This window comes from Corvus hawaiiensis, chromosome 14, assembly GCF_020740725.1.
Source record: "Corvus hawaiiensis isolate bCorHaw1 chromosome 14, bCorHaw1.pri.cur, whole genome shotgun sequence".
In the NCBI taxonomy this organism is placed as follows: domain Eukaryota; kingdom Metazoa; phylum Chordata; class Aves; order Passeriformes; family Corvidae; genus Corvus; species Corvus hawaiiensis.
Window position 1 is genome coordinate 15,543,844 of NC_063226.1, and position 15,462 is coordinate 15,559,305.

At 42.1% G+C, this 15,462-nt stretch overlaps 1 protein-coding gene across 3 annotated transcripts in view; it reads left to right on the forward strand.

Moving 5' to 3' along the window:
• The first annotated feature begins 2,355 nt into the window (after window positions 1-2,355).
• TBC1D8B (TBC1 domain family member 8B) overlaps window positions 2,356-15,462 on the forward strand; it is a 29,632-nt gene continuing 16,525 nt past the window's right edge. For all 3 annotated transcript variants that reach the window (XR_007206785.1, XM_048318877.1, XM_048318878.1), the window contains exons 1-5: window positions 2,356-2,561; window positions 10,518-10,628; window positions 12,739-12,857; window positions 13,443-13,668; window positions 14,591-14,831. Coding sequence is in view for 2 of the 3 variants with exons in the window: in XM_048318877.1 (XP_048174834.1) it covers window positions 2,432-2,561; window positions 10,518-10,628; window positions 12,739-12,857; window positions 13,443-13,668; window positions 14,591-14,831 (827 nt within the window). In the remaining variant the exon portion in view is untranslated. The remainder of the gene's footprint in view (window positions 2,562-10,517; window positions 10,629-12,738; window positions 12,858-13,442; window positions 13,669-14,590; window positions 14,832-15,462) is intronic.

Genomic DNA, 15,462 nt, shown 5'->3' on the forward strand with positions numbered 1-15,462 from the left:
GGTTTAGACTGATGCCTTTCCTGTGCAGATGTGAATGGGGCTCCTCTCCTGCAGGGGTGTAATGTGTGCAGTTTGGAAGAGATCAAGGAAAATCTACTGGCGTCAGCAATTAATTTTGGTTTCAAGAGAAAATTGAAATCAAATTGCAGCGTTCATGCTTTGTGAATTAAAAATTATGTAATACTCCTAGTGCAACTCTGCATTGTTCAACAGTTGGTTATACAGAGTGAATCCAAAATTTATTTATATAGCTATTTATTTATATTATCTTGACGTGGTTATTTGAAAGAAATAATTTACAATATCTAATATAAGTCTTGAATAAGTGAAAGAAAAAGTCTGCAGCCCTAAATAGATCGGTATTGCTGTAGAACGCATTGATTACACTGTAGCATGATTGTGCACTGATTAAGGTTTTCAAATGGCTATATATAAATTCCTCCAAGTCCATAGAGGAGCACTCTTTGCATCTTAACAGGATTTGATTAAGAATCCAGTGCCTGAGGGAATTGGAAAAAAGAAAGACATTCAAGACCTTGAAATGAGGAGAGAAAAACAGAACACTTTCCAAGCAGTAGCATTTTACTGTTAAATATTTATCCAATTAAAAAAGTTTGAATGTTACATTAGCAAGTAACACATGTCCTAACATGTCCAGTGTGTGCATGAGTCAACAAAAGGCAAGTTCTGGGTACGAAATGCCAAGGGCCTCTTCCTTAAAATTATCATCAGAATTAGAAGGTCTTTGTTAGGTCCTTAATTTTCTGTATCCAGGGGCTTGTCTAATTGAGGAAAATTAAATGGTAAACACTCTCTCTGGGAATGCTCTTAGAGGAGCAGGATCCATGCAGGAACCACTCAATCAGTTCAGCTGGTAAATCCCCAGCAATGTCTGTTAACTTGTGGCTTCAGGTGGGGGATTGAAGACGCTGCCTCATGAAGAGCTGTGTGCCAGGGTATCTGGGACTCTCATTAATGTTTGATCTGTGTCAGTTACCACGTACTGGCTAATGACTTTTATTTTATTTTTCCTTTCTAGTAAAGGTAGACCACCAGAAATTTGTTGCTTCCTCTTCTGTTATAAAAACAAGTAAAAAAATGGTATTAGTTAAATCTATATCTGGTCCCCAAAGTAGAACTCTTCAATACTACAGCTCCTCTTGCTGTTGTGCAATGAGTGATAGAAAAGGAAAAAAAAAGTCTTATACCCGTGTAATTCACCCAGTTTTGAAGCTTCCTGTGAGTTAAATGTGATTGCACACTTGGGTCTGCTTTCACACTGGCCCTTTGGGTAGGTGGTTGCTTATGCAGCTGGAAGTGGATGAGCATTGCTAAATAATTTCTGAGACTGCTTGGCAAAACCTCGCTGTGCCTGTGCTCACAAATAGACCAGTGCTGGCAGCAGCATTTTTGGTGAAGTACTATTGAAAACCATGAAGGAAGGCAGGATGAAGCAAAAGTGCCAAGGTTGCAATGTATAGTTAGTGCACAATGTGCGTAATTTTTTTTAGAAAGAGCTCAGAGTAGAGGCTGACTTTAAACAACTGTCTGCTGCATTTTTTGTATGACACACAATCAATAAAGCATTATCCTTGAAAAATCTCAGGAAGGTCAATTATGCTGGAAATAGAGTGCTAAGGGAAGTGCACAGAAGTTCCTGGGAAACAGGAAGGTCTACTCAGTACTGAATGACAGATGGTGTTATAACAGGAGTGAATCTTGCATGGAGGTGGGAAGAGACGGTAACTCTGGGAACTCCTCGGCACCAGAGACTGGAGCAGAGTAGGCAGTAGGGCCTCCAGCCCTCTGAAGCTCGTTTGTTTTTTTTATCAGCTTCTTTCTCTCTGCGCCCCAACCCTCGCCTGCAGTGCCAGGCCCAGTGCTGACTGGAACACACCTGGGCACCACACACCGTCTCTGGTGACGATCGTCTGTCCTCTGGGCTGAAAATGGAGTCAGGTTTGGCCAGAACTGAAAACGGGACTTGTGCCATGGGCAGAGCGGCCGCAGCAGCCTCTGCCCCGCCTGCGGCGGGGGAGGTGCAGTGTGCGGGAGCGGCAGAAGAGCCGCTCCCCGGGGCACAGCAAAGCCGGGACTCGGAGCCCCCGATCCCCGCTCCGGGGCACACAAAGCCGCAATCCGCGACCCCGCTCCGGGACAGGCCCCGGGGCTCTGAGCGGCAGCACCGCCACGCGGCCCGGGGCGCGCAGGGCCCGACGGGAGCTGTAGTCCCGAGGCAGGGGAGCGCACAGCCCGACGGGAGTTGCAGTCCTATGGCCGCAGCGCAGCGCGGCCCCTCGGCGGCAAGGACTACAGCTCCCAGCATGCCCTGGGAAGCCCCCCCCTCCCCCGCCCTCCCCTGCCTAGCACAGCAGCTGCGAGCGCGGAGCGGGCACGGCGGGGGGAGCGCAGTGCCGTGAGGGGCCGCGCGATGTGGCTGAAGCCCGAGGAGGTGCTGCTGAAAAATGCCCTCAAGCTGTGGGTGCAGGAGCGCTCCAACCAGTACTTCGTGCTGCAGAGGCGGCGGGGCTATGGCGAGGAGGGCGGAGGCGGGCTGGCAGGTACTGCCCCCGTGGGGCCGGGGCAGGGCTGGAGCGGGAGGACGGGGGTCTGTCGGCCCCGGGACCCCCGGCCAGAGGGGCAGGAAGGCGGCCTGCTGGAGTTCTGGAGCCCCGGACCTTCCTGGGTTTCTCGTGGGGCTCTTCTCTCCTTCCTTTCCCCGCGTAGCGCGGCCCCAGGGGCAGCAGAGCCCGGCGGGGACGGGCACCCGGCGGGGCTGGGAGCGGCTGGTGCCCTGGGCCCCCGAGTCACCGGGGAGCTGAGGGCAGCACAGCCCAGCCTCGGCACGGGCTGAACAGCCTCTGCTCCGGTGGAGTCCGGCACACCGCCATGGGCAGCTTGGTGGAAGTGGACACGTCTGAAGAAGGACTGATCTGTCTTGCTTTGGCAAGATGCTCATTTCCAAATCCCTTTTCCTGCGTGCATCTGAGGCTGCTTGAGATGAACTCCTGCTCAGGCATTTCTGATCGCTTATTTTAAAAACAAGCATATGGTTTGATGGAGCTTGTCAGCAGTGGTGGGTCAGGAAAGTGACAGAGGGGTCAGGACAATGACCATCATATAATAAACTTTATTCCATGAGAACTTCAAGGTATGGAGCTGAATTTCTATTTTTAATTCTCGCCTGTTTGTATCATCAGGCACTGTAGGAGCCCCAGCTGCTGCTGAGACCTATGTGATGGTGGCAGCTATTCTGACTAGAACTGACTCCTTTATAGGCTGGTGGTGTCTGTCATTGACCCTGTCAAGGAGAAATGCTACAGGGAATCAGCACAAAGTCATTCCTCCGTGGGATGTGGTTCTCGAGTGTTTTGCATCTCTGTAGGTTTTCTAGGCTCTATCTAATTTGTGTCATCCTAAAGCAAGTTATGTTAAACATGAGGCATAATTGTCTTGTGGAAACATTTATTAATTTTACTGAACAAAACCACAAGGTTCAAACTCCTGGCTGGTGAATTTCAGATGTGGAAGTGGCCCTTGCAGCAGGAGGTGGTGCATTCTTCATTGGCATCTGAATGAACCACTGGCAGGGCACATGGAAAGTGTAAAAGAAAGCATCCCCAAATCCCAGGTTCCTATGCATATCATAGTCTTATAAGCAGATAGATAATGTCAGGCTTTGGCTTAGAACCAAGGGTGATACACTGCAAGCTTGGAAGTGTTGGGATCAGGCTTGATGGCCTGTTTTCTGCCTTGATATATTTGGAAGCCAAGGAAACCGAGTCGGTATGAAGGTTGATTTTCTACATGATAAAATTCATTTAAGGACTGCAATGAATGTGGAACAATGAGAACTGGAATAAGTTGTTGTTCTGAAAACCTCCTTATAGGCTTACAGCTGGGCCCTCCAATTGCCCTTTGGGTTTTGGTGAAGGTGAGGCTTCTATTGCTCCTCTCTTGTCGTGGGTGGCTGTTGACAGTGTGGGAAAAACACTTGGATGAGATAGTTGCTGTACTATGCTTTTTTTTGACGTGGCATTGCACATTTTATTTTTGTAACTTCTTATAAATTCTTACAGGTTCTTCTGTGCAAGTTACGTTTGTCACTAGACACAAACAAAAGGAGCGAGATGTTATTGAATTAAAATCGTGATTAAGAAAGATTAACAAGACAGTTGCATAAAAATGCAATTATATTTGTGTTTGCAGGTTTGAAAATATTCAAACCTCCTAGGTATGAGCCAGCATGATTTGCTGTGCCTGGGTTTAATTTGATACTGCTGTGTGTCACTCGAGAAAATTAGCACTTCCTTTAGGAAAAAGCAAAGCACAGCTGTTGTGTATGAAATCATCTCAAATGTCCCAGTACAATCCTGTTCTCCTGAAGAGCATTTTACAGCTGGTGAGACAAGGCTGGAGGTGACTAACAGCACAGAGGGACTGGGGAGTTAGGAGTGAAAGAGGGAGGCAGCAGTGCAAGACCGAGTCATGAGGGAAGAGGGGGACAATGCCTCGAGACAGGAATGGAAAGAAAGATGGGCAGTGCTGCAGGGTTTGAATAGCAGTAAGGGGACCTGGCAAAGGATTCCCAAAAATACAGGAGTACACTTGGTAAGACAGGCTTTAAGGAGGGGAGTTTTGAGGAAGCAGCCAGTACCTGGAGAAAGGTACAGACAAAGGAGGAAAAGATAGATTACAACAGAGGTACTTACCTGAAGGAAGGCTGGGAATTCTGGTGCTGTCCTAGGAAAAGAATGAAGTCTGCAGTTGGATTGTTTGTATGACCCTTCTGGAGTGACAGGGGCAGGACCAGTTTGTAATCCGTAGATGACCCAGGGAGCTGTTACGGCTTGTGTGCACACACACCACAGTTCTGAGTTTGCTCATGTGGATAACTTGTAAACAGGCACAGAAACACCCTGTGCTGGTTGTGCTCAGCCTTGGCTCTCTCCTTGCAGATATGTACTTGCTCAGCTTTACACTTCATTCTCTTTGTTTAAGAGCTCCCCTAAGGATACTGATGCTGTAACCTGTCTGAGTGGTGCTCCATTGGAAAATTCCTCATGCAGTAGTGGGCTGTCCCAAAGTGTGTCTGTTAGTGCAACCATGTAGCCATGGCCTCTGGTTCTGTCTTCTGTAGAGCCACTCTGGGAGAGCTGCTCAGGTTTTTCAGAATGGATGGATAGGAATACATTTGTGAATGCATGTGCTGTAACCAAGCTCTAGTGAGATTAAGCATGTTGGTTACAGAGCTCTAGCTTTGGTTCTAGTTTAGGCAGGACCTTGGTTAAGAGATAGGTATGCCAGGAGCAGTGATGCAAGTGAGTATTTGGTGTCATAAAATTCCAATCTTTCACTGAAATTTGAACAAACCAATTGTTTACTTTCTGTTTCTACTGTTTCAATTTGCCTCATTCTGCTTGACAAAGATAAGTAAAATGCAACTGTGAGAGGACAAAAACTTACCAGTGAAATAAATATATGGTTGGAACTAGTCTTTCCTGTGCTGTGCTTGGAAAGGTCGGGAAAACCTGTGACTCTCCCACGTCCTGGATCTCCTGTGGCAGTTGTTGCCATCCCAAATCTGTCAAAGGCCCCTGCTGGTATCCCCACTGTTTAAAAGCCGTGGCTTGTTGGCTGGGACATTGCTGGCTGGCTTGCATGCACAGGGAGTTGGGAGAAGGGGAGACAGAGCTGGGGAAATTTTCCTTCTCTGACATCTGACAGAAGGAGCAGTGTTCAAGTATTAGTCGTGGATGTCAGTGGCAAGGACTTTGTCTCTAACAAAATTTCCTGGTGGACCAGTTTAAAAAGTACTTGGTGATCTCTGTACAAACTCAGAGATATTTACTTTGGTAGGAACTTCAGAATGGGAGAGGAACCTTGTGATCTAGCTTGACCCAGTCTGCAGCACAAAGGTGCTTGGTTTTCCAGACTTCCTGGTCTGGGCAGGAATCATTTATCCCTGCTGGTGTTTCCGCACACAGAACTTTTGGTGTGGCTTTCTTACTGTGGGTCCTCAACCTGGATAGGAATCAAATGGGAAACTTGCTGGTTAATGAATCTGCAATTATGTCAGCTATGTGGTTTTTTTTTCAGCAGCTGTAGCAAAGATTATTTTGCAAGTGCCTATACTGGTGAGACAAATAACACCCTTCTGTTAAGATGCGTGTTTACATTTGGGGATGATAGGTAGAAAAAATGACCAACATGTACTTCCCAGTTCCTGTCAGACAGCTTTTTAGAAACAAAACCAAAGATGAGCTGTGATATCTGCAATACGTTTTCTGTTCTTACCAAGCAGACCAAAACTTACTATTTTTTCAGAGTTGCACTTGTAATTTTCCCTATTTCTAAGGATATCTTTCTTGCTGCATAGAGGCAAGGTTGGACACACACCTTAGTTTAATTGGTTACTGTTGTCTTACTGAGTCACAACCACTGACCATAACGCACTTGAGTTATTGTAAATGGAGTTGAAATCTTTTGGCTCTAAAGGCTTAAACTGATGTGTTTGATGTCTGAATTGTCTTAGAACATTCCTATCTCAGCCCATGCTCAGTATTTCCTTAAGCTGGAGTTTCTTAGTCATGAAATCAAGTTCACTTATGAAAGAAAATGAAGCCAAACATCTTTCTGTGCTTAATTTGAGGCTGTTGGAAAAGGAGTATGAGTCACAAGTTGGCATTCCTTAATTTAAATCAAATACACACAGACGATGTCTTTTCATGGGTTATATTATTGAAATCTGAAACTTCAGTCCATTTTTTTAAACAAAACCAAAATGCTCTATGAAAATAGTTGCTATTATAGAATGAAGTTTTATTCTGTCACTGTAAAGAAATATTTGCTGTTATGTTTCTCCCCTGTTACTGCATCCTATACCAGAGAAGCCTTAGAGGAAGTTACTGAGCATGTGCTATGTTAGGCTGGTAGTTTTGGTTCCAATGGACCTGCATTTGTGGGCTTTTGGTGTATTTTTTTCTCCCCCTGTCCCACTGGGGAGGGGGTTGATAGAGCATCTTGGTGGGCACATCCAGCCAGGGCCAACCCACAACAGCTCTCTATCACAAACTTAATTGTTTTACAGTGTTTTTCCTTCTTTGGTTCTGCTCTGATGAGGCTGTGAATTCTTCAGATTGCAGAAGGGAGCAGTTTTTGCTGGAATGAAACTGGGTATAGCTGCAGAATGTCTGCAGTATGTCTGTAGAATGTCTGCAGAGCTTTTACAGTGTTTTCCAACAACTCTTTTTTTATCGTGATGTAAATAAACTAAAAGCGAGAACGCTGTTGTACACCAACATATCTGCTGTTCAAAATCCTTGCTGCAATGGGGCTGCCCTGTGTGGTGCTAACAGAACATTTCTGTTTGTAAGGAACCCTTGCATTCTTATAAATATTTTCTATTCCTTAACACTTCTAATGTAGCAAATCAGGAGACTGTCTGATCCAGTTTTAATATAATTAACTATTGACCTCAAAGGCACTGTTATGCATTAGAGGGGAGACCAGGCCTATGCTAACTTTGCTTCAGAAAAATAGTGCTTTTTAAAAAAAAAGACAGCCTCATGTTTTCTTTGCTTCTGATTCTTCATTAGTAAGAGAAAACTGATATTATTGTTTGCATTACACTAGTCCCACAAAGGATAGGAAGGAGTCAAATTGCTATAAATAAAGTAGATCCTTAGAAATAAAAAAGCTGTAACTGGTGCTATTTCAGGAGAAGAAAATAAAAATATTTGAGACTCTGGTTTTAAAGGACCAAAAAAAAAGCACCAATATTAGTATTCTTTTGGTGTACTTGGTGAAATAAATATAGAAGGACAAAGTGGTACTGACCCCAAATGGCACAATGCTGGGCAGTTACTAACAAGTAATGTCAATTGGTATGTGCCCTAAATTGGTACAACTGAGGGCAAAATTCAGTGCTGATGTTTTGTGACACATCTCTGAGCTTATGTTGATATTTTTCTAACCAAGTCTTTTAGAGACGTCTTGGGATTAACACATGTGTATTTCAAAACTATTCTGGATCCTTGCCGTGTATTTTGGTTTCTAGGGTATTTTATCCTGTTTACTGAAGCATCTAGGGTATTTCCCAGTAGTTTTACTCAGGCAGCTATGAAACTGAAAATGTTTTCTGAAAGCAGAGCCCTTTCTCCATATAAATGTGCATCACTATCCATAGGTACTGCAGTCATTCCCTGAGGAAAGCAGGAGGATGATTAAGGTGGAATACCTGGGAGAAACTCTAGCTTTAAGCAGAGATGAAAGTAGAGGACCCTCTGTAAGTTGTCCCTTGGTTCCCATTGGGAAACAGCAATCCAAGGGAGTGCTTGCTGAGAAACACACAAGAACGTGAGGGTATGGCAACCGTGACTGATAATGCAGTATTCCAAACATTGGCAACTTGTGGAGCACTTTCAGAACTAGGATGAGAAGATGAGTGAGCCTGTGCTTGTTCCTCACAGTTACGCCAGTGTCCATAGCCATGGAATTAGTTTGTGCTGTAATGAGGGAGTATTTATTGTCCTAGGCTCGAACCTGTAGTCTAGATCCCATTCATGACTTGTGGGAATGCTGAGGTGATGGATACTCACCTGGTACAGTTCATTGTGTCTAAAATCTGATGACCTTCCAAGGAGACAGGAGCTGTGATGGCATTTTGAGGAGTGCTGCTTTCTAGTGCACTGTGGTAACCATTGGCTCAAGTTGAGTTGCATTAGCCTTATAAATGGTGAATAATATCCTTGTAGTGTATAGTATAACAGAAAATGTTACTAGGAGAATTGTGAATGAATTAATGCAACATTTGCAAAAGCAAAGCCAACTTTGAGATCCGCTCAGTGTCGTGACTCATTCAGTAAGCAGAAGCTGCTTAAACAGTCATCAATGTTATTACTTATTCAATGTCTGTCTTCAGTCAGGAACTAAAAAATAATTCTACTTTCCAACAGCAACTTACAATCTGTTAATTGCAGACAAGACCAGAGATGTAATGTACTGGTCTGTTTTTGGTTTTTTGTTGGTTTTGATTTTTTTTCCCCTGGTTGTTGGTTTGGGGTTTTTTTGTGGTTTTTCATAATTACTTACTTCCATGTTTTTGAGAAGAAGCAAAAACATTTGAAACTTGAATAGCCACAGTGAGGTAGTCTCACAGGCTCTATGCTGAAAGTGTATCCTCAGGAAAACCATGCTTTGTGGATGAGTATCTAGACTTCTTAATTTGGCCTTATTTTGCTTTCTTGTATTCTTTCACAATTTCTTTTTTTCAGAATTTGAGAGGGAGTTAATAGAAAGAAAGTGAAACCCAAAGTACCAAAGAAGCCAACCTAAAAATTCTGAAATAACTTTTGAGTGGTGTATTTGAAGTCATCTAAATCTAGTGCTTCTATAGAATATTAAAAACCAAAATCAAAAGATCATTTTCCATTAAACAGGGAAGGGTATTCAAAGATATAAAGGTGCTACAACGGTTCATATTAGTTTTGCATTCCAGCTCTCTGCTCTAATAGCATTTTTTGGGAATGCTTTGCATCTATGATCTCAACAGATTTGTGGAACAGACTTTACAGCTGGTCTTGGGGTAATTGTGTAATGGTTTTTTGGGTAATCTCATCTCTTCTTTTGCTGTTCTTCTGTAGGAGAATAAGAGCCCAGTGTGACTGCTTTGGTAACTTTGCTTCAATTGAATTTTCTGTTTCTATGGCCGTGATGGAAGGGTGCAAACATAGAAAATACAGGAAGAAGCATAAGGTCCTGTTGATTGTATTTTTGTTTCTGTTGTAACGAGAAAAGGTCTTACGGTGCATTAGGAACCAAAAGTTTGTATTGTTTCTTCAGTATTGATTTTTCTTCTTTTAGAATTTCCTGATTTTTAGATTTTAAAGGATCAGTTAAGATATCTGGGCTAATATCTTTATTACTGCACAGTGAGAGAGAATGATTTTGAGTCATTATAAAGTGCATCCTCATTTTCCCAGAAAATGTTTTTGTCCTGGTTCTGGAGAGATGAAGATTGGCTCTTTAGTGAAATTGGTATATTTTCATATGAACTCTATTTAATGGAAGTTAATTGGCAGAGAGGTGACATATCCAATTATGGTCTTCAAGGGCTCTTTCCTGTGACTGGAAAACAGAACAACAGTAAATTACTAATTAAGAGGTAGTTCAATTGCTGCTTGTGCTTATTGAAGGCTGAAGTAACTGCCCTGTTACATTTCTGGTTGTGCTCTGGTTTCACATACTGCATAGCTGTCACTTCCATGGGGGTCATCTCAAAAAACTTCTTCACCCTCATTTGTGCCTCACGGCTTTTACTGGATCAAAATATCGCCTCCCAAAGAAGTTCTTCTGGGAATACTTCATGCTCTACTCAATTGTGCTTCTTATTTTCTCAGAGTTCATTAGTCCTTACTTGGGCAGCATTCCTGTTCCCCTAGAAACGAAGGAGAGGGGAGTGTACGTTTCAAAACTTGAGTTTCACTGTGCTGTGTACATTTTCTTGGACACAACAGGTCTCCTTGTGGGAACATTAGATGCAGTGTTGGACTCGACGTCGAAAGTCGCCCCATTTCGCATCCTGCATCAGACTCCAGACTCTCAGGTCTACTGGTCCATCGCGTGCGGTACGTACCGTGCTCTGGGAGCCGACCGAGTCCAGAAAGTGGAAAAGGAGGGTGAAAAGTATGGGATCCATTTTTGGCTTAATCCTCTCACATCATTATTCATTCTCCTGACCTCTAAATGGTTTAAAAACATTTGCAAGCCTGAGCTCGACAGCAGCGTGTGGTTCCAGTTTTTCAGAACAGATCTCTGGACTCTTCCTATTACACCTTCTGATTGCCTGCTTTTTGCAGGAGTCCATCAGGTACCGAAGCCTTTGGGCACTGTTACAGTGACAGAGGCACAATCCTTTCTTCTGTAAGGTGCAAGAATAACTTGACACAGTTCAGGATGGACTCCTCAGGGTCAGCTTATCCCAAAGTGTGCTGTAGGTAGGAATAACAGTAGATGCTTATCCTAATACTTTTGTTTACTTTGTCTTTGCATGTTAAAACATGAAGGTTCCCAGTCATGGCCAGAGCTGAATTCTTCCTCATATCTGTTGCTCTTGTGGTATAAGTTCTCTCTCTTTCTCATGTTGTGTTATTAATCAATAGGGAATGGAAAAGTAAATACAGATTTGTTCTTGTAGCTTTAATTTAATGTAATTGCATGTCACTTTAAAAGGGCAGCCTTATAGAATTTGAACAGTTTGTGAATTGACAATATATTAGATTTCAGGGTCACTTCTGAAGAAGTCAGACCTGGTGACAGGCTATCAAAAAAGTACTTTAATATGTATGTTGGAAGTACACTCTGGGGAATTCAACTGCCATCAGGTCAGCCCTTTGGAAAATACAAAGGGTAATCTGCATTTTAGGACTGAATATATATAGATTTTGTGCTGCATAGATATGCTTTAGAACAGAAAGCTATATAATATAATTGTCCTAATTGTGTTAGATTGTTTCTTCTGTGAAGAAATTGAAGGGATGACACTTTGTTCCTGCTGTTACGTATTAAGAGTCTGAAACAGTGCTCCTAAACTATTTAAACAATTAATAAAATGTTTAATCATTCCTGGGTCACCTCTGTGCCTCTGATTCACACTGTAACTCAAATAATTGGTCTACATGTATAGTCTGAGAAAAAGAATTACTTTTGTGATGTAATTGCTATGTTAATTACTCTTCATATAATTTCTTAAGTGTTGTTGCAAGTCTACCCGGTGTAATGCAGTCTGACTATTTAACTGTGTTTAGAGCAATTTCTATTCACTCACAGGGCCACTTTAATCCTGTGGAGCCTGTTGAAAGTTGGTTAATTACCTTTTATAAAGTAAGCGGAGAAAAAAGCAATTGTTCAAGGTGTGTTCTTGCTTGAGGGTATCAATAATATGTGATCACACTGCCTGCTTCGATTGGTGAGCATTCTTGTGGAGGATGAAGCTGCCAATTAATTTATATTCTAGAATGCCTTTATTCAAACTTGTGTAAGTTCTTTCACTCTCCCTGTGCGCCAGCATCTGACAGGGAATCACCTGTCTGTAAAGCACTGACTCTGTATTGAATTTGCTGAAACCCTGCGGTTTCCCTCGTGGCATCTCAATCCTTGCTGCTTCCCTGGTTACAGTGATGTTTGCTTTACATCCTCACACGTGTTAGGAGGGGTTTTGCACAGCAAGTCCTAGTCTTGAAATTCTGCTCTGGAAACTGTTATGGGCCAGTGATCAAAGCTGAGGATATCAAAGGCACAGATTTAATTTCCTGCTGAGCCTCATTGGTTTGGTCTCACATTTCCCACGTTCTGGACTATTAGACTGGGAGTGTTGCAGTGGGGCTGTGCTGTCCGTGTTCGGGAGGTACTGCTGAGAGGAAGGAACTGTCAGTCTAACTCAGGCTTCACCACTGAGCCACATAATGTTAACAAAGCTGAGATGCTTTTGGATTTGAAGGCCAGAAATAGGGCTGCATAAAGGGCTTGAAAGATAAAAACATAGCAGTGCACATTTCATGTACACTAAATACGTTTTCAGTGTTCACAAAGGTAACAAATTCGAGACTTGTGGTTTTGACTTGTGTATCTAAGTTACTGTGCAACTCGGGAATTTGCTAAGTCTTCTCTTGATTAATAGTTTTGATGAAATGATTAAAGTCTGTCCTAATTTAAAGTAATACTTTCTTTTTCAATCAGGATCCAGCAGAGAAGAAATAACAGAACACTGGGAGTGGTTAGAACACAATGTTATGAAGACTTTATCTGTATTTGATTCAAATGAAGACATTACGAGCTTTGTCCAGGGAAAGATAAGAGTAAGTAACAGGCATAATTGGGAAAGGCTAAGTACATTTTTTCCTCTAACTGTACATGAGTAATACATGCTCTGTAGAATATCCAAGGACAGCATGCTAGTGCTGCCTGTTCTGATTGTGTAGTATGTGACTGTTTCTCTGCCCCACAACTAAGTAAGGTTGTTTGACATAAACTCCGCTTGGTAAATGCTACATCAAATGCCTTTAGACAGTGGTCTAAAACTGTTGATAAATTATTTCACAATAATTTTAACAGTGCCTGGGAAGCATATGGTCTATTTTTGTTCACTCTATATGTGCTAAATATTTAGCCTAGGAACTCCTGGGATTAAGTGAGGAAAATATGTCTGTTTCAGAAGAGGAGACACAGGAATGTGTGTCTTGCCTGAGCTATGTGGGAGACTTGGTGGATGAGTCTGAAATAGCACATTTTACTTGTGATTTGTGATTTGATCCTCAGACTATTCTTCCCCTTCTAAAACTTATTCTCCTGTTGGGAGAATGCTGTACTGTGTGCATGCAGGTGAATATATGACACCCACCCACATGGACACATACATAAAGTAATGTGATTTTTTGCTGTAGGGTTTGATTGCTGAAGAGGGAAAAGGTTCTTTTGTAAAAGAAGATGATCCTGAGAAGTTTCGTGAAGGTCTTATGAAGTTTGAAAAGTGTTTTGGATTACCGGAGCAGGAGAAGTTGATTACCTACTACTCGTGCAGTTACTGGAAGGGCAGAGTGCCCTGTCAAGGATGGCTCTATCTTAGTACCAACTTCCTTAGCTTCTACTCATTTTTGCTTGGAGCAGAAAGTAAGTAAACCTTGATGCTAAGATGAGTCTCTTCATGCTTCACTGCTTATCTTTCAGATTAGGAGGAATTCTTCCTATGTGTTAAAGGAGCTATTTTGTCATGTGGGCAGATGTCAACAGAGATGAGCTAAAACTGCCAACATGATTTATGGAAATGCATACATTTGTGTAACATACTACACAATATCCATTATTATGCTTCCTTCATTCAAGCTTCAGAGAGAAGGCAGACTTCCAGAAGTTGATTGTAGCTAAAAATTGTCCATCTGTTCATGCTGCATTATTAACTTCGTGAAGATTACAGTTATTTCTTCACACACAGGCTTAATATTTCACATGGATGCACTACACAGTGGTGATAATTGCACATGACTTTTTTTTTTCCCTGTGTAACATTAGTTTGAAATGCCCAAACAAATGCCTCTAATAATGTGTATTATAACTGTACTTATGTGAAAAATGGAAAACATATAGAAAGTAGGATCCTTTCAAAGCTTACTTTGATCTGTGTTGAGAAATGCCATGGCTAAAGGGCACAGTTCCTCTACATGCCAATACATGATGGATTTAATTTAAGAAGCCCTATTGGTGAGCTGTTGAAGGGGGTTGGCTTGTATGGTGGTGTTTGTTTGCTGTTTGCAGTTTCACATAAGAGCAAGAAAAAGATGATGTAGACTTGTGTTGTCATACATGGTGTGTCTTTTAATGTTTTTCGATAAAATTCTTTCAAATGGAACTATTTTTTAGGAAATGTGAAGAGAATGCGTTTTGTGCTTATTAGTTTGTAATCCTTTTCAAGTGTGTTATCATTTGACTGTGTTGCTTAATTATATTTTATTAGTGCTGCTACCACTGCATTTCTTTCTTTAATACAAGCAGATACTGAGAAGTGACTCACATGTCCTTATATTTTTATTTTCAGTAAAACTTATTATCTCCTGGGATGAAATATCAAAACTTGAGAAAACTTCCAATGTGATTCTGACAGAGAGCATTCATGTGTGCTCCCATGGGGAAGATCATTATTTTTCCATGTTTTTGCATATTAGTGAAACATTCCTTCTCATGGAGCAGCTGGCAAACTATGCAGTTAGAAGACTTTTTGACAAGGAGACATTTGAGAATGATCCAGTCCTTCATGACCCCCTGCAGATCACCAAGAGGTAATGTATTACTTATAGTTTATCTGTTGTGCACCCATTATTTGTTTAGGCAAAGAGAAAGAGAATCCTTGTCTCAAAGAGATAGTAAATATCAGCAAAGCTGTGTTGTCTTAACCAAGGGTCTCATTAAAGTGTTGGACCAAAGCCATGCGAGGCATTGTAATTTGTTGTTACTGGGCAGGATCCAAAGTCTGTATGAAGGCAGGAGGTAATCAAATCTTCAGAGCTGGTCTTCTAACTAAAGGGTTTGTGTTAGTTTGAATTTTGAAAAGGTGTTCTAGCAGCATTTAGGATTAGAAAATTCAGATTAGAGCTACAGTGTCTCCAGAGATACCTGATGAAGAAGGATAAGGTGGGGAAGAAATCATCTAATAAACATGTGTAAATGATAACTGCATGGCGTTTCTGAAAGTCCCTGGAGGTGAGTGATAAAACCAATGAGTTGCAGGTGGGTGCATGGCTTTCCTGAAGTAAAATATTATTTTGGGTTGTGGGAAAGACATGAATATCAATATCTTAATGATTAAGATCCTTCCTTTTCCTTTGATCCCTCAGTTTGGTAGCAATGCTGGAGAGGGATACTGGTCTACAACCAAAACATTGTTTCTGGCTGCAGTTATCTGGGAAAAAT